The 24,508-nt window shown below is 45.7% G+C and overlaps 2 protein-coding genes across 2 annotated transcripts; one reads left to right on the forward strand and one right to left on the reverse strand.

Annotated features, from left to right (window-relative positions):
* The first annotated feature begins 3,279 nt into the window (after positions 1-3,279).
* On the forward strand, positions 3,280-7,802 carry LOC123408889 (la-related protein 6B-like). Its single transcript, XM_045101920.1, has 10 exons — positions 3,280-3,677; positions 5,029-5,110; positions 5,608-5,699; positions 6,035-6,106; positions 6,186-6,265; positions 6,338-6,425; positions 6,575-6,622; positions 6,702-6,770; positions 7,142-7,234; positions 7,318-7,802. Exons 1-10 carry the CDS (start codon positions 3,384-3,386, stop codon positions 7,570-7,572), a joined length of 1,173 nt encoding a protein of 390 aa, XP_044957855.1. The 5' UTR covers positions 3,280-3,383; the 3' UTR covers positions 7,573-7,802.
* On the reverse strand, positions 7,690-9,487 carry LOC123408890. Its single transcript, XM_045101921.1, has 4 exons — positions 9,079-9,487; positions 8,821-8,896; positions 8,592-8,736; positions 7,690-8,486 (listed from the first exon to the last, which is right to left on the reverse strand). The coding sequence occupies exons 1-4, from the start codon at positions 9,251-9,253 to the stop codon at positions 7,869-7,871; spliced, it is 1,014 nt and encodes a 337-aa protein (XP_044957856.1). The 5' UTR covers positions 9,254-9,487; the 3' UTR covers positions 7,690-7,868.
* Between the last annotated feature and the right edge of the window lie 15,021 nt (positions 9,488-24,508).

Here is a 24,508-nt window from a genome sequence, read left to right on the forward strand (position 1 = left end):
CCATTAATCATCATTATACATGTTATGCTAGATCAATGCACATCCTCGTACACTTCGAGAGGCATTCATATAGAGTCATCTTATCAAGTTGTAAATAAATAAAAGTGTAATGATCATCATTATTAGAACATTGTCCCAGTGAGGAAAGGGTGATGGAGACCATGATTCCCCCACAAGTTGGGATGAGGCTCCGGACGAAAAAAGAAGAAGAGATAAATAAATAAATAAATTAGAGAAAATAGAGAAGGGGTAATGTTACCATCTTTCTACCATACTTGTGCTTCAAAGTAGCACCATGTTCTTCATATAGAGAGTCAGATGAGTTATCACTTTCATATACTAGTGGAAATTTTTCATTATATAATTTGGCTTGTATATTCCAATGACACGCTTCCTCAAACGCTCGAGGTCTTCATGAGAAAGCAAGTTGGATGCACACCCACTTAGTTTCCATTGAGCCGTCATACACTTATAGCTCTTAGTGCATCTATTGCATGTCAATCTCTACTCCTTGCATTGATATTTATTGATGGGCGTCTCCATAGCCCGTTGATCCGCCTAGTTGATGTGAGACTTTCTTCATTCATCCCCTTTAATCTCCACCACTGCATTCTATTCCACATATAGTGATATATCCATGTCTCATGCTCATGTATTGCGTGAAGTTGGAAATGCTGAAGCACGTTAGAAGTACGAACCAATTACCTGGTTGTAACACCGGGGTGCTCATGGTTTATACTTATACGATGAAGACGAAGTCATGCCATGCTAATATAATAAAATGACTTGGGATAAACATTCATTAAGGACCATATATTTTGAGTAAGTGATGATTATGTTTATTATATTTCAGAATATTATTACGTTGATATCAATTACTTCATCGTTCTCAATATTTATACCATGACTAAGATTACATGATACACATGTTAGGTAGCATTTAACATCAAAAATTCTGTTTTTAGCATTTACCTACTCGAGGACGAGCATGAATTAAGCTTGGGGATGTTGATACGTTTCCAACGTATCTATAATTTTTTATTGTTTCATGCTATTATATTATTAAACTTGAATACTTTATATGCAAATTTATATCATTTTTTTGGACTAACCTAATAACCCAGTGCCCAGTGCCAATTCCTGTTTTTGCGTGTTTTTTACTTCTCAAAAAATCAATACCAAATGAAGTCCAAACATGATGGAACTTTACAACGATTTTTTTGGACCAAAAGGGACCCTAGAAGCTTCGGGAGGAGACCAGACGAGCCACGAGAGAGTCACGAGCAAGCTTGGCGCACCGTGGGGGTAGGGCGCACCTTGTTGGCTCGTGATTCCCTCGCCACACGTGTTGACCTAATTCAACTTCTATAAATACCCATATATTCCCAAACCAACAGAGAGACACCCAAAACACTTTTTCTGTCGCCGCAAGCCTGTGTTCTTCCGCAATCTCAGCTGGAGGCCTTTTCGTATACTCTATCTGAGGGGGGGGGGGTCGATCATGGAGGCCATCTACATCAACCTTGCTGCCTTCATGATGATGCGTGAGTAGTTCACCATAGACCTACAGGTCCATAGGTAGTATCTAGATGACTTCTTCTCACTCTTTGATCCTCAATACCATTTTCTCCTCAATCTTCTTGGAGTTATATCCGATGTAATTTTTTTGGTGTGTTTGTTGGAATCCAATGAATTATGGGTTTATGATTAGATCATTCATTGAAAATAATTGAGTCAAATCTGAACTTTATTATGCGTGATTGTTATAAAATTGTATTTCTCTCCAATCTATCTATTTGGTTTGACCAACTAGATTGATTTATCTTTAGTGGGAGAGGTGTTCTGTAGTGGGTTCAATCTTGCAGTGCTCTATATCCCAGTCACAATAGGGGACAAGACATGTATTTGTATTATTGCCATCAAGAATAAAACCACGAGGTTTATTCATATTGATTGGATTTAGTCTATATTATCTCATCTTGCTTAAAGAGTTACTCTCTTCGTGTGAACTTAACTACCATAGATGCATGCATGAGTCGGTCAATTGGTGGAGTAATAGTAGTAGATGCAGGCAGGAGTCGGTCTACTTGTCACGGACGTGATGCCTATATACATGATCAATGCCATGAATAACATCATAACTATGCACTTTTCTATCAATTATTGAACAATATGTCTACCCACCGTATGATATGTGTTCGAGAGAGAAGTCTCTAGTGAAAAGTATGCCCCCGGTCTACTTATATATCTATCACACAAAACCAAAAATGACTTGCTGCAGTTGATTTACTTTTTTAATTTTCTTTTTATATATCTATCACTATGAGAATTAATCCTTGCAAGTAACGAGTTCAAGGGGATTGGCAACCCTCTTGCCCGCATTAAGTGCAAGTATTTGCTTTTGTGTGTTTATTTGCCAAGACGGTAATTTGCATGGTTTTCCTATTGGTTCAATAACCTTGGTTCTTATCAAGGGAAAATATTTATCCGCTACTATATTGCTTCATCCTTCTTCTTTGAATAAAAATAACGCAACTCACAAGTAGTGGTATGGAGGTAGGCCAACTGCAATTCAAGCAGCGCGTCAGGCCTGGATCTCTGCTAGGAGCACCAACCGGTGCTTCAGAGCGAGCATGGCATATGTAATGATCTATGGGCGGGCCATGGCTACCAGGGGCGACGAGCTCCGAGTGGATTGGAAGTGGCGGCGGACGGTGAGGGTGAAAATGAAACGGGCTAGGGTTGATGGGCCCTGTTCCACTTAAATAGACATATATCGCCCCTTAGGCTGCGCGCTAGAGCGACGGCATGATTGCGTCAACACTGGACCGATGGGTTTCGACATGGGTTTGTGGGTCATGCCCGTCAATATGACATGATGGACACGCGTGAGCATGACGGGGCCTCCTCATATCGATCTCAGATATGAGGATTGCTGGTCAGGTCAAACGTAATAGAACTGGTTTGTGGATTTTGACAGAGTCGTGATTTAGTGACCGGTCACTAACTAGATCGTTCGTCCGAAAATTTAGGAGGCGTCCGAGGATTCCTGTTGTAGATGCTCTAACCACTTGAATTTAATCATCACATATGGGATGAATTTGAAGAAAATCCCACATCAAAATCTACTACTCTTTTTGAGACGATTTATGTTTGTATTTCCCCGTGCAAAAAAAGAAAAGAAAAAGGAATCTATGTTTGTATTTGTGCCCTAATAACTCACCCTAAGCTAGTACTACTACTTTTCCCTTTGTTTCCCCTTTGTTTTGGAGGTGTGGCCGCCTTTTGTACTCTCCTCCTTGCTCTCTTCCTTGTACTGTACCTGAAAGCGGAGGCGAGACGAAACCCTCCTCCCTCCCCGCCCCCTCCCCTCTCCAATCTCCATGGCTCAAGACGAGGTCCCGGAGTCCTCCTCCCCCTCTTCGGCGGCGACTGGTCGCCTGAACGCCGCCGCCCCGGAGTTCACCCCCCGATCCGCCGCCCAGCACCAAGCCCGTCCACATCGCCGCGGGCCCCACCATCAGCACCACCACCACCACCAGCCGCATCACCAGCACCAGCAGCAGTACCGCCACCAGCACCACCACCAGGGAGATGGTGAGGGGGATGCCGCGGCGGTGGTGGATAACGCCCAGCTCGTCCTGCCCGAGGAACTCGCTCGCCGGGTCGTCAAGCAGGTAGACTCTTTTTCTTTTCTTTCAGTCGATTGCTGCGGTATCCACTGCGTTGCTACGAAACCTCAAGTGTCCCGCGATAAAGTTTGACCCTTTGGCGAAGAACTAAAAGGTTTAGATGGGGTTTTTGTTGAGGCGTGGAGATGTGAAGCGCTGACCTCTGATTCGATTGTTTGCTTGCTGCTCCATAACTTCATCAGCACATCGATCATAGTATCATGCGTTGGCAAATCTAATTTTGAGGTTCAAATATGTTGACAATAGAGATGGCCGTCGGACGTCAGGGCATGGCCGCATGGCTTTCTTGAATATTTATATACGGTTAAGCGGATCCTCTCATCATTTATCTGATGCCTTCTCCCAGTTTTATGCTTCTCAACTATAATATGGATAACCAATCTGGCTTTACAAATGTATGCTAGATTGTACTCTGGGTCTGGTATAGTATGCATTGGTAAGTACAAACGAATGGACCTGAGAGAGGTGGGTGGGATTAGATATAAGATGATATCTGTTGAGCAATGGTACTTTTGTAAGCGCCAACTCATAGATCTGCAACTGTTTTTTCGGAGAATACTACTCCCTCTGTTCCTAAATATAGGACCTTTTAGAGATTGCACTATAAATTACATACGGATGTACTTAGACATATTTTAGAGTGTAGATTCATTCATTTTGCTCCGTATGTAGTCTCCTAGTCAAATCTCTAAAAGGTCTTATATTTTGAAACGGAGGGTGTACATATTTTTGGATAAATATGGGGGATCCCTGAAATGCCACAAACTGCCTTGTCATGTGGTATTTTGGGGATAGGGTTAAGTGACATGAGTGGAGCAGCATGGATCAAAGAGAGATAAATTAGATTTGTGTGTATGTCAAGTCATCAACATTTGGCAGATATGTGATCCTCCATTCAGTTTATAAGTTACTGATTGTGTAGAATCGTAGAGAAAATACGACAAATTTATACAATGTTGTCTTTCTGTAGTATTGCAACTGTTGTATTGGATGCTTCATAGGAAGAATGTTTCACCTTTTGAGGGTAATAGGGTTGAATAGGGAAAGCATGTAACTCCTGTCAACTTTGTGGTCTTCCCTACTTTTTATGTGGGTGCAAATAAAATGATGATGATAATATAATACACAGAGGTCATAAACAAGAAAAAAATGTTTTTTTCCATTATTATAATCTGCATTTTTTCTGTTTTTATTTCATACATTTACTCATATAGTTGAAATTGACTCTGTGTACTAGCTTTACCTTTTTACTGTTTCCTTTTTTGTTGTTTATTAATATAATGAAACCTTCATCAGTTGCTTGATATGCATCGTTATAACTGTGTATCCATTACAGGTGGAATTTTACTTTAGTGATGTCAATCTAGCTACAACTGACCATCTGATGAAGTATATTACTAAAGATCCAGATGGATTTGGTGAGTTTAACCTGTTTAATTTGAATAAAGCACCCGATCATACTGTTCACTCTTATGTATTGTTTCTTTCCTTTAACATTTGCTTGCCAAAATCATTAAAATTTAGCAATAGAAGTAGGCACATATATGATGATAAAGATCTTACATAGTGCTGATATAGCCATAATTTACTTCTTGGTTCTCTTATATACTGACAAGCAAAGTTATAAGTGGGCTCAGTTTGTGTTACTACCTCTGGCAGGTAATCTTGTACTATATGTATTGACACATTCGAAAATGGAAAAAAATGTTGCTTTGAAACTTTGAAGTATGAAATGTTCTTGCATTATTTATGCTGCGCATCATTAATTCATTACTGGGAGCTGCATGGCATTCTTTGTGTGCCTTTTCCGTTTGGATTTTATTTTGCCAGATAACAGTTGACACTTCTCCAATATGAGCAAGTAGTTTACAAAAAAAAAATGTAACTGTTTTCACTATTTTCTTCTTTCTTACAGTGCCGATGACAGTGGTTGCATCCTTCAGGAAGATTCGAGAATTAATTGATAGATCCTTGTTGCCTGGTGCATTACGTACATCAACAGAGCTGGTAAGTATCTCAACTAAATCGGCATATTTACATGTTTACTCTTTCTTTTGGATATGCATATTCTTTCCGTTATTGACACAGCCCAAGTACTTGGCTTGCATATATTTTATATCGCTGCTTAATCAAGATATGTGTTAGTTAAATCTGGGAGGTGTCTGCCTCAGCACATCCATGCAGTGATAAAGCAAAAATAATAATATCTAGGAACCTGTACCATTCTACTGAAAGAGCTATCCTGTGATATCATGCATCCGCACTCTTGTTCAATTTCGCCCTGATTCAAACACAAGAAATGATAGCCTGTGTGGTTCTTTACTTTCTTTTATCATTTATAGGTAGTTTCAGATGACGGGAAGATGGTTAGGCGACGGGTGCCCTTCTCTGATGTGGATGCTGAAGAAGTTCAGGTTAGCATGCAATCCATGGAATCTTATAGGAGTATTTGCTATGTCATGCTTCTGAAACTTACATTCTTTCTGTACTCAGTCTCGAATTATTGTTGCTGAAAGATTACCTGAGGATCATCGTTTTCAGAATCTTATGAGGATTTTCTCCACTGTTGGGAGGTATGGGTGTCTGTTACCATGATTAATTATGGGTGCTATGTTGAAGACTTATATTATCTATACATATTGCAGTGTGAAATCAATCCGTACTTGCTATCCACAAGGGATCGATATTTCTGCCGGCAAATCATCAAGGATCGAGATGATTTTTGCTAATAAGGTACGTATATGATCTATCTACCTCTGTATATGAATACTAAATGTTGATGAGTCATATCATAGCTTCTTTTGAAGCAAGGTATCTGTTGTTTGTAAGATATTTTCACACCTGTTTGTTCCAATGTTGTTTCTATTTTGCTGTACCTGCAGCTGCATGCTTTTGTGGAGTATGAAACTGTTGAAGATGCTGAAAAGGCGGTATGTCATCTTGACTGCTATCCAGTCGTCCTTCGGGCACTCGTCTAGCATATAAAAGAGGAATCTTTTCTGTTTACAGGTTGCAGAGTTTATTGGCGGCAGAAGCTTGAGAGATGGGCCTAAAGCTCATTCGCTGCTTGACTGCCTGGTAAACCTTAATGAATCCTGACCAATTTGATGTCTTTTTTTATTGGTCATTCCATGTTTTATGCACAATTTGAAGTAATCATAGATTGACTGTGAGCATAATGCACACAAAACTGTCCTATGTGTTCCTTTTCTATCTTACTATTCTGGCTAGATCTATTTGTCATTAACATCTGGAATATCATTTATCCACTTGCATCATTCTTGGTGTAGCTATTACATTTGATTGACGAGTGTAAGCCTGCTTAGTGAAGATTACGTTTAAATGACAGACTGTCCCCGCAAGACTTGTTTAATATCACCGTTATATCACATGCTTCATTATAAAACATGCTTTTTTTTTTAACATTTAATTTTGTTACCGGCCACTAGAAACATGGGGTTGGTCAAGGAAGAAAAGGTGGAGATGAGGAGGCTGCAGATGAAGATGATCCTGAAGAGTATGAAGCAGAAGATGCTGCCCAGGTATCCTATGATGTACTAGAGCATGCTGAAGCATCAGAAACTTGATTAAGAATGGATTGTCTAATGGTGTGTTTCTTATGTAGGGTGAGGATGGTTTCTATGACAAAGCTGGAATGAGGCAAGGGAGAGGTCGAGGACGTGGGGGAAGAGGCCGGGGCCGGGGCCCATACCATGGCCAGAGCGGACATCCAATCGGCACTCCTCCATCGAATCATAGTGTTGAGCACCCGGTGGTGTCAAAGCCACCTCCTGGTCCGCGTATGCCGGACGGCACAAAAGGATTTGCCATGGGGCGTGGGAAGCCCCAAGTTAGCCCCGCAGTGCTGTCTGATGTTTAGTGGTACCCTCTACTCGGGAGGGGTTGGCAGAAGGGCGCTTATATGATGATCCATTTTGATGTGATCCCATGAAGAGGAAGGATATTAATACCCTGATACATACATGCATCATGTATACTGCGTTACCGCTGGTCGATGGACCTGTCTTTTGGTCTGAATTTCGTAGTTGAAGGAAATTCATACTTGACTTGACAAATCAACAGAAAGAAGTCTTCAGTGGGAGGAGCAAATTTTATGGTTCTTTTTTTGCAAGCATATATAAGTACATGCCAACTGATGGCGCTGCCGCTCGTTATTCACTGGTCTGCAAACCTTGGTCTCCGCTCGCTCTTGCCATTTGTTCTTGGCATTCCCTTGGCTGGCGTGATCTTGCTGGTGACCGCACGGCCAACGCTGCTGCAAACAGGCTTGACGCCAGTGCTGGCAGCCTTGCCCTTGTCCGGTAAAGCATTCTTTCTGCCATCTACCTGCAGCAGCTCCTTTGCCGCAGCAGCCGGTGGGCACGGTGACCTCCTCGCCTTGCCGCTCTCAACTTTGGCGTCCACGCCCAATGGAGGACCTCTAGACCACCGAGCTCTTGCCGCCATTGTCGTTGCTGGTGACGGTACCCCGCGCCGTGCGAAAACGGATCCAGTCGTGAGCAGATTCTTGGGCGCCGTGTAAGGGGCTTCCCCTGGCGTCTCCGCCGCGTTGGTTGCACTTGCACTGCCCTGGCTTGCATTTGCGTAGTACATGTGCGAGTGTGCCTTGCCTGAGCTGATGCTCGTGCCGGTACTGGCTTTCTGCTGCCTGTTTGGCAGAGTTGAAGCGTAAGCCGAAGCTGGTCTCCTGTCGGTCGTGCAAGGCTGGCTCTTGGCATAGTTGCCTGACGAGGAACCTGCCGGAGCCTTGCCCGCCTCTGTCTTGCCAACGAACTGCCCTAGCCATAGCCAAGATCACGAGAAATTCTTCAACTTGAAACCCAGTTTGCCGAGGATGAATAAATGTGCAACACAAAGTAGGTTTAGCGATTAGTATACCCTTGATCTTGAAGCTGAAGGTTTGACAGGTTGCGCGATCGGGATGGGTAGCTCTTTCAGTAGGATGGGAACCACCGTTTCGGAGGAGCCGGCTTCCTCCATCCTAAGGGAAGGAAACATTGGTGCAGCTGGAGGGGCCTTGGGCCTGAGATTACACGTATATTTTTACAGGACAAACTCATCTAATGTAAGAAGCAATTCGAGCAGTGCTAGTGCCAAATGAACCTACCAGTCATAGTCGTGCTTCTCGTTGATTTGCACGAGGAGATCTCTCTTCCCCGGGGGAGGTTTGGACATGTGACCACCTAGTTAGTACACAGACGCGGCAGTGAGCTTTACTCAAAATAGCATATGGTTATTAAGGAAACTCGTTCCTAGTGACCAGGTGAAAAGGCATGTATATTTGTTTGGTGCACGTATAACGTATTACTGGGTTTTTTTGTTGTTGCAAAGAAACAACATTAACTGCAAGGACGAGAGATGTCACCTTGGATGGCGTCGAACTCCACGGAGTAGATGGGCTCCAGGAGATTCACATCCGTATCTTTCTCATGCTTGTACAGCTCCCGGAAGAAAACTATGCTCTCGTCTTTATCTTTCTGAACCGCGGACGGGGCCTTCTTACTCTTGCCCATCCCCGCGATTCTCCTCATGCGGTTCATCTTCTTCAAGGAGCAAAGCTATACCTGTTGTTGCGATTGCGAGCAGCGGAAAGATGAGAGGCATGCGGCTTTGGACATAATAATAGGCTGTATCATGAATAATAGCCACAAGACTTCCAAATCTGCCGGCGATTCAAAAGCGACCGCTGGAATTGTATGGAGACAGGGTATGTAAATATTGTTAAATTAGCTGGTGAAAGGGATGGGTCGATGCAACCAAATGGTGGGGATGATTGATTGATTCATTCAACAGGCATAAGCATTGGCAATTTGGCATCGTTTGTTTCTTCGGTTGTACTCTAATGCTACAATCCTTTTTCTTGTCCTGCCCTGTGCTCGTCATTTCTAGTTTTATTTATGGTTCTATTCTCATATGATTATACTTGCTCTTTACGTCTACATACATCTGTTTGAGCGAGAAATAATTTTACACGGAGTAATTTTCATGGTATTCATAAGTTTAAGTTTGTTTGCAACAACTCTAACCGGCCGATCCAAACGGACAACGTTTTTGTCTGTTTTTTGTCCGTCGGCCGCCCGCTCGATGTTCGTTCGGTTTATGATTTGGATCGGAGTACGTCCAATGCGTCGATCCAAATTTGTCCGCGTGATCGGTCTGCCGTCGTTTTTGAACAAATTTGCATACATTTTTTAATAGTTTCAACCAAACCAAAATAGAAAGCATGGTTTCACAACCAAATAAATTTAGATAGTTTTACAAGCCCAATAAAAATTTAATTTGTCTCAAATACATGTGAAAAAAAGATGCATCTATTGGTTGCCAATATGAGCCCACATATGCTCAACCAAATCATTTTGTAGCTGCATGTGAGTTTCCCAATCACACATTTCATGATGAAATTGGATGAACTCCTCAAACATTGGCGCTACTCCATGCCGAGGCACAACATTCTCACCGTAAAACTGAAGCCCTTGATCGTAGAGACGTTCCAGACGCTCATCTTCTACGATCATATTGTGCATGCTCACACAAGCAGTCATCACCTTCCACAATTTCTTCGTACTCCAAGCCCTAGCATGATACCGAACGATGCCCCATCGAGATTGCAAAACACCAAAGGCACGCTTGACGTCTTTCCTAGCACTCTCTTGCTCTTGGGCAAATCTTTTCCTCTTCTCTCCGACAGGATTGGGGATTGTCTTCACAATAATGGTCCATTGGGGATAGACACCGTCACCTAAATAGTATCCTTTGTCGTAGTTGTGGCCGTTGATGCTAACATTCACCGACGGGTTGTTTCCTTCGGCAATCCTTGCAAACAGAGGCGACCGTTGAAGCACGTTGATATCATTGTGTGATCCTGCCATGCTGAAGAAAGAGTGCCAGATCCAAAGATCTTGAGAGCCCACGGCCTCAAGTATGACAGTGCAAGCCCTCACATGGCCTTTATACTGCCCTTGCCAAGCATAAGGGCAGTTCTTCCACTCTGAGTGCATGCAGTCTATGCTACCAAGCATCCCTGGGAATCCATGTTGGCATTCGTCGCCAACAAGCGGGTTGTATCTTGAGCATTGGGCTCTCTCAAGTACTCAGGGCCAAACACTGCATTACAGCCTTGGAGAACCTGTACAGTGACTCTAGGCACGTAGTCTCGCTCATACGGACGTATTCATCAATAAGATCACCGGGCACTCCGTATGCAAGAATCTGGATAGCTGCAGTGCATTTCTAATAAAATGAGAAGCCAATCTTTCCAAGGGCATCCTCTTTGCACTCGAAATAATCATCGTATCAGACCACCCCTTCTCAAATACGGTTGAAAACATGCCTAGCCATACGAAAACGCCGTTGGAATTTGTAATGTTTGAACGGTGGGTTGGCTGTGTCGAAGTAGTCCTTCCAAAGAAGGAAATGGCCGCTCTCTCAGTTGCGGTTCAACACCCGAATGTGCCCCGGGATGGAGCCACAGAACAACGAGCGATGGCTATTGAGGTGGTGATGGACCAACACGGCAACCAAGATCTCCTCCTCATCCTTGAACGAGGAATCGTCGGAGTCGCAAAGGATATTATAAAAAATGAACTCGTCGGCGGAGTTCATTTTGTACCTTGGCAAACTGTCGAACAACTTGCGTGCGTCGACAAAGGAGCCGACCGGTGAAGGGAGGCGCGCCTCCCTTGGACCAGCTGGCTGGCCTCGAGGCGTCGAACGAGCTTGCCGGCGTTAGGGCAAAGGAGCTGGCGGGGGCGGTGAGGCGACTCCTTGCTCACGACGGCGTGGGGGAGGTGGAGCCGCGAAGCTTTAGATCTGTGTCGGCGAGACGGTGGCGGCGGCGACGTGGGAGGTGGCGACGTCAGGGGAGATGTGTTGGCGCTGACTGCTGGCAGAGGCACCCGAAAAATGGGCGGCGACAGCGACCGGCATCGGCGGCGAGGGCTTGTTGTCGATCTTGGGTGGGAGAGGATGGCGAAAGTGCCACCGACTAGCGGGCTAGGGGGAGGAGTAGGCGGGCGCCGCGCACGCCCATTTTTTGTCCGCGCCGATGCAAATGAGGCCCAAAATTAGACCGGGAATGGATCAGCCGGCGGACGAAAAGCGGACGCACGCGCCGTTTGAATCGGTGCGTTGGGCCGACTTTTCTGTCCGCACCGACCCAAACAGACGCGCGCGGACGAAATGGGTCGGTCCGTTGGTGTTGCTCTTGTTCTATATCAAACCTGAATCATACACCCTATGATGCTTCTCGATATGTGGAATTTTTTAGGAAACTAATGCAATGGAGTTGATGCAGCGAATGGTAGGGGATACTAATAGAAGTTCTACGTTTTGTTTTTTGTTTAGGGTCAACAACTGAGCTCAGTTCAGTTGGTTTCACTTTTCAATGTTCCAACAAATTTTCAATGTTCCCCACAAAAAAAAACAAATTTCCAATGTGCTTTTTTCTAACCAGCGTCTAACGGTCTCAATCTATCATGATTCCCATGTCATTGCCGAGGAGAAAACCCTAGTTATCAGTTATCACCAAACACCGCCCCACTTCTTGTGACCCCCTCACAGCCGCTTGGAGGGTTCCAGTCAGCAAAGCCCACAAGACGGCCGGTACCTCTTTGCATCTCGCTTTGCGCATATGCAGGGTTGGGTCAGCGAGATGGCGTCGGGCTTGAGTTGGGGACAAGGGCGTCATGATGGGACGAAGGTGCAGAGCCAGCAACTACGATTGTAACAGATCTGTCTCTCAGGCCGAGTTGGACGTGTGATGGTGGCTACGGATTTGCGATGGTGATGGCCAGTGGCATGCTGATCTGATATGGATCCTAGCGAGACGGCATTCGCGACATGCAACAATAGCATGGTTCTGTCTCGACCGACAGATCTGCAGCTTCCTAGAAGGTCCAATTCTAGAAGGTTCCTGGTGGGCAAGGCCATGCCACCTTGAGGTCCAAGGGCCCAAGACCGTTGGACCATAGAGTCCATGAGCAGTAAGGCACCTTGGGGAGGAGTCCTCTCAGATGGGGATTATGGGAGTGGCCAATCAAGGAAGGATTCCTCCTTCCTAGATTGTGCAACCCCTTGGGCATCCACCTATAAATATAGGTGGGAGGGGGTGGACCAAAGGCATCACAAGCCTCATGGTTACCCATCTCTACTTACTCCGCATCTCATTTCTCCTTCGTCTAGATCTGTTCTAAATCGGAATGCTGCTAGGCTGCTGTGACAACCCGAGACCGACGCCCTAAAAGATTCCCCTTTTATTCCGTTCTTGTCATGTGGTTCATTTGTCTGTCGCATTCATCATCGCATCATTCGCATCATCTGCATTGTATCGGCACTCTATTGTCTCCAGTTTTCAAAACTTGCATCCGATATCAGTTGCCGGTTCTCTCCGTTTTCGTCGTTGACCGTTTTGAGACAAACCACACACGCACGCGCCCGCGACATCGTCAAATCCTTATTTTCAAAAGTGTGTATAAAATATTCTCTGATTGGGTTGAAACTTGGCGTGCGACCTTATTTTCATATAGGTAGGCCGCCTGTCAATTTTCGTCGCAATTAGAGTCTGTCTGGTACCCGAACGGTCGTCCGTAGCGGCACCGTCCTCGGTTTGTCGTCTCACATTTTTTCGGTGTTTTACAATCACGTTGCCGGATGCCCTATTTCCCTCTTATCCCCACCTAGCCACTCTACACATCCACCAAGACCTGACCTAGCCTGAGCTCGCGACCGGAGCCGTCCGATCGCGATCCCGCGGTCCGAATTTGGACGAAAGCGGCAAACCCTAGCCCCATTTGCCTATATATGGACATTCCCACGTCCAAAAACGGCCTAACCTAACCGCTCCTCAGGATTCGTGCCTCCCCAGCGCCCCTGTCTCTATCCTCCCCGCCGACAGGGCCCGCCCGAGCCCATCGTCGGCCCTCCCCGGGCCCGGTCGCGCCGCTGCTCGCCCGCAGCGCCTGCTCACCCCTGCTTCCTCGCCCCCGAGCGCCCCGCGCTTCCCTGCGCCTCACGCTGCTGCCTGAGCCTCGCGCCGCCGCCTCCCGTTGACCTCTAGCGCTGGATGCAGCCGGTGCCCCGCCGCCTCGCCCACCTACAACACCAGTCGGTGCCTACCTCGTCGGCCAGCGCCGCACAACCGCGGATCGAGCTCGCCGAAACCCGCCTCCATGGGGTCTCCCTCCTGTCGCTGTGCCGCAGCCACCAGCTCTCCCCAACCGCCGGAAATGGGTAGATCCGGCCGACCCCGTCACAAATTCGGCTGCCACTGCCCCTCTGGACCTCCCTTGCCATTGGTCCGACGAGCCGCCGCCGTGGGTGCCTTCTGTGTGTTGCTCGTGCGGGATGAACAAGACGAGCTCCCCTCTGCCCCGAGCTTGGGCCATGATTGCCGCATGGGTCGGCCTCCCGCAGTGGCCCAGCCGGCCCGAGCCTCCGCAGCCTTGAGGCCCAGCTTCGTCAGCCGAGCCGGCCTGCCTCTCCAGCCCCGAGCCGGCCCATGGCCGCCAGGTGAGTGATAACCCACAAGTATAGGGGATCGCAAGAGTTTTCGAGGGTAGAGTATTCAACCCAATGATTCGACTCAAGGGGAAGCCAAAGAATATTCTCAAGTATTAACAGTTGAGTTGTCAATTCAACCACACGTGAAAGATTTAGTATCTGCAGCAAAGTATCAGTAGCAAAGTAGTATGATAGCAGCAGTAGCAACAGTAACCAGTAGCAGCAGAGTAACAGTAGCAGCAGTGACATCAGTAGCGGAAAAGTAACGTAGCAAGGACCAGTAGGAAACATCGTATGCATTGGATCGGTGATGGATGATTATGCCGGATGCTATTCATCATGCAAAATTTATAACACAGAGAGATAAGTAACTAGCTCCAGTTCGTCAATCTAATGTAGGTATGTATTCCGTATGTAGTCATATGTGCTTAGGGAAAAGAACTTGCATGACATCTATTGTCCATCCCTCCCGTGGCGGCGGGGTCCTAATGGAAACTACGGGATATTAAGGTTCTCCTTTTAGTAAAGAACCGGACCAACACATTAACACTTGGTGAATACATGAACTCCTCATACTATGGTCATCTCCGGGAGTGGTTCCGGCTATTGTCACTCCGGGATTGCCGGGTCATAACACATAGTAGGTGACTACAACTTGCAAGATAGGATCTAAGACACACATATATTGGCGAAAACATAACAGGTTCAGATCTAAAATCATGGCACTCGGGCCCTAGTGACAAGCATTAAGCATGGCAACGTAGTAGCAACATCAATTTGAGAACATAGTGGATACTAGGGATCAATCCCCGTCAAAACTAACTCGATTACATGATAGATCTCATCCAACCCATCACCATCCAGCAAGCCTACGATGAGATTACTCACGAACGGTGAAGAGTATTATGGAATTGGCGATGAAGGAAGGTTGATGATGATGATGGCGACGATCTCCCTCTCCGGAGCCCAGAACGGACTCGAAATCTGCCCTCCAGAAGAAGAACAGGAGGTGGCGGCGCCTCCGTATCGTAAAACGCGATGAACTCTTCTCCTTGATTTTTTTCCGGATGAAAGAGGATATATAAAGCTGGAATTGGGGGCGGCGGAGCCCCGAGGGGCTCACAAGCCTGCCAGGCCCGACCGGGGGGGGGGGGGGCTGGTGGGCTTGTGAGCTCCTGGCTCCGTCCCTCCAATTGATTCTTGTGCCAATATTTTTTATATATTCCACAAAAAATCCTCGTAAATTTCCAGGTCATTCCGAGAACTTTTATTTCTGCGCAAAAACAACACCATGGCAATTCTGCTGAAAACAGCGTCAATCCGGGTTAGTTCCATTCAAATCATGCAAATTAGAGTCCAAAACAAGGGCAAAAGAGTTTGGAAAAGTAGATACGACGGAGACGTATCAACTCCCCAAGCTTAAAGCCTTGCTTGTCCTCAAGCAATTCAGTTGACAAACTGAAAGAGACAAAAGAAAAACTTTTACGAACTCTATTTGATCTTGTTGTCGCAATTATGGCTAACTCATATCCAGAATTTCAGCAAGATCATAAGAAAACCACAAAAGAAAATGACATCTAGGTCTCACGTAAACTCATATCAATGGCATAATCAACTAGCGAGCAATAATAATAAGTTTCAAATGTCAACACTACAACCAAAACAATCATGAAGCAGTGTGAACAGATGGTATCTCGCTAGCTCTTTCTGAGACCGCAAAACATAAATGCAGAGCACCTTCAAAGACCAAGGGCTGACTAAACATTGTAATTCATGGCAAAGAAGATCGAGTCACAGTCATACTCAACGCAGTTAAAAGCAAAGCATAAAAATGACAGAGGTGCTCTCTAATTGGTGCGTTTATAAGAGGAGGATGACTCAACAGGAACATAAATAGGTAGGCCCTTCGCAGAGGGAAGCATTGATTTGCAGAGGTACCAGAGCTCAAGCTTTGAAAACAGAGATAATAATTTTGGGTGGCATGCTTTCATTGTCAACGCAATGACTAAGAGTTCTCACCATCTTCCACGCTACACATGCTATAGGCGGTTCCCAAACAGAAAAGTAAAGTTTTGACTCCCCCATCACCAATCAATCACACTCCACGACTAGCCGAATACTCGGGTGCCGTCCATACCAACATCAATCCACGGGGAGTTTTGTTTGCAATTATATTTTTGATTTGAGCATGGAACTGGGCATTCCAATTACCGTCCCCTTTCTCGTGAATGATAGTGAATAAACGCATATCGAGGATAACACGCCTAGCATGGAAGATACTGATAGCCCCCTATCACCACATGAGTAGTTCGGGCATGCAAAACAGATTATTTCTTGAAGATTTAGAGAGTGGCACATGCAAATTTACTTGGAACGGCAGGTAGATACCACATATAGGTAGGTATGGTGGACTCATATGGAACAACTTTGGGTTTATGGAAGTGGATGCACAAGCAGTATTCCCGCTTAGTACAAGTGAAGGCTAGCAAAAGACTGGGAAGCGACCAACTAGAGAGCGACAACAATCATCAAAATGCATTGAGATTAACTAACATTGAGTGCAAGCATGAGTAGGACATAAATCACCATAAACATGAATATCATAGAGGCTATGTTGATTTTGTTTCAACTACATGCATAAACATGTGCCAAGTCAAGCCACTTGAATCATTCAAAGGAGGATACCATCCTATCATACTACATCATAGTGATACGTCCATTTTGCATCATGTTTCCATGTTGTTATTTATCGCTTCTTTGGCTGTTATTTCACTTCACGGTACTATTCTTATGCCTTTTCTCTCTTATTTTGCAAGGTTTACATGAAGAGGGAGAATACCGGCAACTGGAATTCTGGCCTGAAAGTGGAGCAAAGTTGAGATACCTATTCTACGCAACTCCAAACGCCGTGAAAATGAACGGAGATTTTTTTCCCAATTTAGAAAATATACTGGGCCGAAGAAGTGCTGGAGGGGCACCAGGGGGTGCCCACAAGCCTGCACGGCGCGACCACCCCCCAGGCCGCGCCATGGGGGCTTGTGGGCAGCCCACTTGCCCACTCGCCCCCCTCTCGCGACTCCGATTGGTACTTGTAAGGTTGCTAGTAGTGTTGATTACTCTTTGTAGTTGATGCTAGTTGGATTGTTTGGTGGAAGAGATTATGTTCAGATCCTTGATGCTACTCATTACCCCTCTGATCATGATTATGATTATGCTTTGTGAGTAGTTACTTTTGTTCCTGAGGACATGGGATAAGTCATGCTAATAATAGTCATGTGAATTTGGTATTCGTTCGGTATTTTGATATGTTGTATGTTGTTTTTTACTCTAGTGGTGTTATGTGAACGTCGACTACATAACACTTCACCATTATTTGGGCCTAGAGGAAGGCATTGGGAAGTAGTAAGTAGATGATGGGTTGCTAGAGTGAGAGAAGTTAAACCCTAGTTTATGCGTTACTTCGTAAGGGGCTGATTTGGATCCACTAGTTTAATGCTATGGTTAGACTTTGTATTAATTCTTCTTTCGTACTTGCGGATGCTTGCGAGAGGGATTAATCATAAGTGCGATGCTTGTCCAAGTAAGGGCAGTACCCAAGCGCCGGTCCACCCACATATCAAACTATCAATGTAACGAACGCGAATCATATGAACATGATGAAAACTAGCATGACAGAAATTCCCGTGTGTCCTCGGGAGCGTTTTTCCTCCTATAAGACTTTGTCCAGGCTTGTCCCTTGCTACAAAAGGGATTGGGCCACTTTGATGCACCATTGCTACTTTTGTTACTTGTTTCTTGCTACGAATCATCTCACCACACAATGACTTGTTACCGACAATTTCAGTGCTTGCAGATTTTTCCTTGCTGAAAACCACTTGTCAGATCCTTCTGCTCCTCGTTGGGTTCGACACACTTACTTATCTAAAGGACTACGATTGATCCCCTATACTTGTGGGTCATCAAGACTCTTTTCTGGTGCCGTTGCCGGGGAGTGAAGCGCCTTTGGTAAGTGGAACTTGTTAAGGAAACATTCATATAGTGTGCTGAAATTTATTGTCACTTGTCACTATGGATACTAATCCTTTGAGGGGCTTGTTCGGGGTATCTTCACCTCGAACGGAAGCACAAAGAGTTGCTCCTCAACCTTCCGCACCTACTGAAAATATTTGCTTTGAATTTCCTTCGGGTATGCTTGAGAAACTGCTGGCTAATCCTTTTACAGGAGATGGAACATCACATCCAGACTTGCATCTGATCTATGTAGATGAGGTTTGTTGTTTATTTAAGCTTGCGGGTGTGCCCGAGGATGAGGTCAAGAAGAAGGTCTTTCCTTTATCTTTGAATTATAAGGTGTTGACATGGTATAGGCTATGTGATGATACTGGATCATGGGACTACAATCGGTTGAAATTGGAATTTCATCAAAAGTTTTATCCTATGCATTTAGTACATCGTGATCGGAATTATATTTATAATTTTTGGCCTCGTGACAGAGAAAGCATCGCTCAAGCTTGGGGGAGGCTTAAATCAATGCTATATTCATGCCCCAATCATGAGCTCTCGAGAGAAATTATCATTCAGAACTTCTATGCTCGGCTTTCTCATGATGATCGCACCATGCTTGATACTTCTTGTACCAGTTCTTTTATTGTCATGCCCAAGATGCGACCCTATCCTCAATTTGGCACGAAGGCCTCGTCAGGGATAGAAGCGCATCTCGTCGTGTCGCAAGAATGGATATCGTTACAAGTACATGTACTGAAAAGAAGAGATTAATACAGAGTTGGCTTACACTCGCCACAAGCTACATCAGAGTCACTTCAGTACATTACATAATTATCAAGAGTAAGAGCAGGGTCCGACTACGGACGGAAACAAACGAGAAAAAAAATAAGAACGACGTCCATCCTTGCTATCCCAGGCTGCCGGCCTGGAACCCATCCTAGATCGATGATGAAGAAGAAGAAGAAGCAACTCCAAATGTACAATCAACGCGCTCGCGTCAAGTAACCTTTACCTGTACCTGCAACTGGTGTTGTAGTAATCTGTGAGCCACAAGGGACTCAGCAATCTCATTTCCAAAGGTATCAAGACTAGCAAAGCTTAATGGGTGAGGCATGGTTAAGTGGTGAGGTTGCAACAGCGGCTAAGCATATATTTGGTGGCTAACTTACGAGTACAAGAAATAAGAGGGGGAAAATCTACGCATAACGGACGTGAAATACTGATGATCAAATGAATGATCCTGAACACCTACCTACGTCAGACATAACCCCACCGTGTCCTCGATCGGAGAAGGAACTCACGAAGGAGACAGTCATGGTTACGCACACAGTTGGCAAGTTTTAATTAAGTTAACTTCAAGTTATCTACAACCAGTGTTAAACAAAGCTTCCACGTTGCCACATAACCGCGGGCACGACTTTCCGAAAATATTTAACCCTGCAGGGGTGCTCCAACTAGTCCATTACATATTACCACAAGCCGCATAGAAATCCTCAATCACGAAGCTCGCGATCTCGTCGGATTCCCTAGTGCAAAACCTCGATTCTGAGATTACCCAAAGCATCACCGGAATCCCGATGCACAAGATATCTCGTCAAAGGTAAAACTAATCCAGCAAGGCCTCCCGACGTGTCGACGATCCCGATAGGAGTCGCGTACCTCGTTCTCAGGAAACGACGGATGGGTCACACTAGGAGAACCAAACCTCAGGTTGCCCCGCGGTGGCCCCGAAGTCTGCCAATTTGGACCAACACTCATGAGGAGCACTGGCCCGGGGGTTGATTAAATTATCCTCGGGGTCCGGAAAGTCCCTATGCAATTTTATTAGGTGTTTAGGCAAATGTAGTACCAAAGTTGGGCCTTGCCAGACCAGTCTTAATCTAAAACGAATTATCAAGGGGGTTCCCATAACAACCCCGATCGTGTTAGGAGCGCTCGATTATGGAACATAACACCGGTGGCCGAAAACTAAGGGGGCAAAGGTGGAACAAAACACCAGGCTAGAAAGGCTGAGCCTTCCACCTTTTACCAAGTATATAGGTGCATTAAATAAATAGCATTTAAATATGGTGATATAACAAGGAACCCATGTTTTCACATGGAAGCAACTACACCTGCAACTAGCAACTCTAACAACATGGTTAAGCAAGCAGTAACATAGCCAATCAGTGGTTTGCTAGGTTGAACAGGTTGAAGGTTTCATGGCATTGTTGAGAGGCTGATATTTAACATGTGGTAGGCAACGAGACATAAACGGTAGCAACGGTAAAACTAGCATGGCAATGATAGTAATGGTATCTGGGGAAATGGTCATCTTGCCTGAGATCCCGCTTGGAAGAAGAATGCCTCCGTGAAGCAGACGAACCGCTGTAGTCGAACGGGTCCTCACAATCCGACACGCTGCGGAACTCTATCGAGACGAAGCAAACCGGAAACACAAATCAACACACGAAATTCACCACACGATGCACAACACAAATGATGCATGAGCAGCTGAAAACATGCAAGTCACGGCATGACAATCCACACAATCAAACACTACACATTAAGTGAAGTTCAATATGCAACGAGTTACATATTGACGAAACTCCACATACGGATTATTTAGTTCTATCTCGATTAGGTACACGACAATATTAAATGTTGTTAAACATGGCAAGAGGTGAAGCGCAAATTAAACTACTTATCTAGGCATTTTAAAGGAGGTCGGAAATGACTTATAGCACCTCCGAAACGACCTCATATGTTAATTTACAATTCTGTCCAGATCTGAACTAACACATTTAATTAGTTGTTAAACAGCAAAACAAATAGGTTCACGTGATTCTACGCGTCAATTCGAGCAATCTACACATAAAGAACATCTCCAACGGAGCTACGGAACAAAAGATACAAGCACCGCAAGATATGATGGCATGAATGCAATATGTGTGCAACGACGACCACAAGCACTTCAAAACATCCAACCAGCAAGAGAAAATGAAACTACACGAGATGCTAAGCAAGTTTCATATAGGACACGTTCAAATCGGAGCTACAGTTCAATAACTACAAGCAAAACAAGAAACCACTACAATCTGCCAAAATCAGCCACATAGCACTTTCTATGCCCCACAACTACGAGCTACACAACTCCGATATACTCAAGCAAGGCATGACACGAAAGAGGGCAAGAACCACTACTACAAACAACCAACAACAACTAGCATGGCATCATGGATCACTAGGGAAAGAAGACACAAAATGGCATCTCACACACTATTTCAGAGTTAGTGAAAATTACACCTCATGAAAGTGCAGTTTTCGATCTGAAGCAATATTGACAGCAGAAAAATCCTAAGCTACAGGTCTCGAAATGGCATGAACATTTACAGCATGCTAGAGAAACACAAGGGGTACAACTAACTCCATTGGACCAACCTCAAAAGAGCTACACATCACAAGATACAAGCAAGACAAGACAGCAACAAAAAAATAACAGATTCCAGACTTAGAAATATTTCATCACCTCCAAATCAGCACTATTTCTAGCAACTTGAGAGAAAGAAAACCACACCTAAACATGCATTTCTATTGCAACCAAAAATACCAGGGGCTAGACAAAACATCCAAGAACAACTCCCTAGTTGACAACTTAATGAAACGGAGCACGGAATAAATCCTACGAATTAAACAAAAGGGCATCACGGCAAAATATCTCGCGAACTAACTTACTCAAAAGCTAAAACTAATTGCACAGAAAAATCACATGGATTTTTCTATCCCGGAAACATATAAAATATGTGGGGTTGCACAACAATATAATGCCACACGAAAATGCGGGAAAGATAACCTATACACGGGAAAATAAACTACCGACAATCCATACATGCAAAAATACCTATGACCGCTCTAAAATACATGGAAAAATAGTCCCTAAAACATAAGCATTTTATCTAAGGCATTCGGACAAACCGGACATGCGCGAAAAATAAATTACGGGCAAAACACATTAGGACAGCACGCTAAACTAGGTATTCGACACGCTAAACTACATCAAACAAAAATGCAAGTTGTAAATTGGTAATCTACGCGAAATTCTACCCGAGATACATATCTAAATCTTCGCGATCTGACTTACAGATAAAATTCTACGGGCATTCGAATATACGTTATTTTTTTTACTAGAATTTATTAATCCCTAAAATACCTAATAAACCTATTGGGCCGAACGGTGGGCGCAACTTAGATAAAGGATGCATAGGCGGGGGGAATCTCACCTTTCCTTGGGCCGGTTGTGGAGATGGGCCGGGGTCGGTGAAGAAGGCTGAGGCAGGTTTGGCCTGCTGGAGGAGGCCGGTCGCGGTGGCAGGCCGAGGCGGATCTGGGCCGGTCAGGGCCTCGGCCTGGCGCTTGGGCCGAACAGCAGGGGAGGAGGCCCAGTCGGGGCTGCTGGCTCGGGCGCTGGAACCGGCGTCGTCCTCGCGCGAGCACAAGGCAGAAGCGGCCATGGCGACGAGGCCGAAGTCCAACACGAGACGCGACGGGGATGGGGTTCCCGGACCGATCCTGACCGAATCTGGCCGGTGGCGGCCTTGAGGCGGCGGCTGTCAGCGGCGGAGGGCGGCGCAACACGAGGGAAGCACCGGCCCGACCTGGGGTTGCAGCAGCGGCGCAAGGCGACAAGGAACTCCGGCCGGTGGGCGAGGCCAGCGGCGGAGGCGGTCGGGGACGGCGCGGGGGCCGTGGGCGGCGCTGAGGCGGCGCGCTCCGGCAGCGGCGGCTGCTGGCCGGCGAGGGAGGTGCGGCGGCGCGGGCACGGGGAGCACGGGGCACGGGGGAGCCGGGGAGCACGGGAGGCGGCGGCTGCGGCGGATGGGCCTCGCCCGGGCCCGATGTGGGCCTGGCGGGCCGGCGGCGCCAGGGAGGAGAGAGGAGGAGGGCTGGCTGCGCTAGGGTTAGGTTTGGCACGGGAAACAAGGTAGGGGAAGAGGGGGCTGTCTAAAAATATGCTGGAGGGGGGTATTTATAGAGAAAAGAGGGGCTCGGTTAACCGGAATCGCGTTCCGGATCCAACCGCGGGGTCGGATTCGGACGATTCCGAACGCGGGAATGGTTACGTGGACATGTAGGGTGGATATCCGGAGACGAGAGGGAGAACGGGCGGCGCGGCACGAATTTTTAAAACACCGACAGACGTCCGACGGTAGACCGAATACGGTGCCGCTACGGTCGACCGTTCGGGTACCAGACGGACTCCGATCGCGACAAAATTCGACAGGCGGCCTGGCTATATTAAAATAGGACCGCACGTCAAATTTCAATCCGATCAGAGAAAGTTTTACACACACTTTTAAAACAGGGTTCGAACGAAGCCGCGGGCGCGTGCGTGTGCGGTCGGGCTCAGAACGGACAACGAAGCGAACCGGCAACTAACAACGATGCAAGTTTTGAAAACGGGCGGCAACGGAGATGCCGATGCAATGCATATGATGTGCATGATGCGATGATGATGCGACAAAAGAAAATAGACACACGACGAAAACGGAAAGAGAGAGGAATCTTGTGGAACGTCGGCATCGGGCTGTCACAACTCTCCTACACTACAAGAGGATCTCGCCCCGAGATCCAAGAATGAAAGGGGGAGAGGATGAGAAAGAACAAGGTAAAATTTAGTCGCTTCTTGACAAACGAGTGAAACCAACGATCCTTGAAGGTTGCAAGGAGATGAGGAATGACATGAGAAAGAAGCCAGAATTCACGGAAAATTTCGGCAGCACTTCGGTAGGAAAATGGGACAAAAAAATCGAAAAGATGGTAGAATTAGACAATAATCATAACAAACAACTAAATAGAGCAAGGGAACACCATGATGTTGCTAGAACAACAAGATAGACCCAAAAGAGCAATATCACAATGCCTTCGGAACAAGAGAATAGGAACTAGCTCATACGGAAGAAGAGAATGAAGAGAGAATGGCAACTACTAACTCCAATGAACTTGGAAAGCATCCTTGCAAGAAGAATTGGACGAAGTTGTTGGAAAAAACAACAACGAAAAGAACAAGATAGTAGTGGGCTTAAGGAAATAATCACAACATTTATGAGGTGACAACCAACCACCAAAAGAAACAAGGAAGATTGGGAGAAACAAGATATGAACAATTACTTGCACCAAGAGGATACATTGAGAACTTGGATTAATGACAAGCACCATGATAGCAGTAATCCATAGGAAAAGCTTTAGGTGAAATCCAAACCAAGATAGCTCAATGAAGAAACCATGAGTTAAGGATAATCTCATGATCAAAGGAT

This window comes from Hordeum vulgare, chromosome 7H (assembly GCF_904849725.1).
Source record: "Hordeum vulgare subsp. vulgare chromosome 7H, MorexV3_pseudomolecules_assembly, whole genome shotgun sequence".
Classification (NCBI taxonomy): Eukaryota; Viridiplantae; Streptophyta; class Magnoliopsida; order Poales; family Poaceae; genus Hordeum; species Hordeum vulgare.

Bases quoted from the DNA above. Each gene is read 5' to 3' on its own strand.
- LOC123408890 (XM_045101921.1), bottom strand. From the start codon at position 9,253: ATGAACCGCATGAGGAGAATCGCGGGGATGGGCAAGAGTAAGAAGGCC. The intron at 8,897-9,078 runs GTGACATCTCTC...TGTACTAACTAG, and splicing joins GGAGTTCGACGCCATCCAAG to GTGGTCACATGTCCAAACCT. The intron at 8,737-8,820 runs GTAGGTTCATTT...GTGTAATCTCAG, and splicing joins GAGAAGCACGACTATGACTG to GCCCAAGGCCCCTCCAGCTG.
- LOC123408889 (XM_045101920.1), top strand. From the start codon at position 3,384: ATGGCTCAAGACGAGGTCCCGGAGTCCTCCTCCCCCTCTTCGGCGGCG. The intron at 5,111-5,607 runs GTGAGTTTAACC...TCTTTCTTACAG, and splicing joins TAAAGATCCAGATGGATTTG to TGCCGATGACAGTGGTTGCA. The intron at 6,426-6,574 runs GTACGTATATGA...CTGTACCTGCAG, and splicing joins AGATGATTTTTGCTAATAAG to CTGCATGCTTTTGTGGAGTA.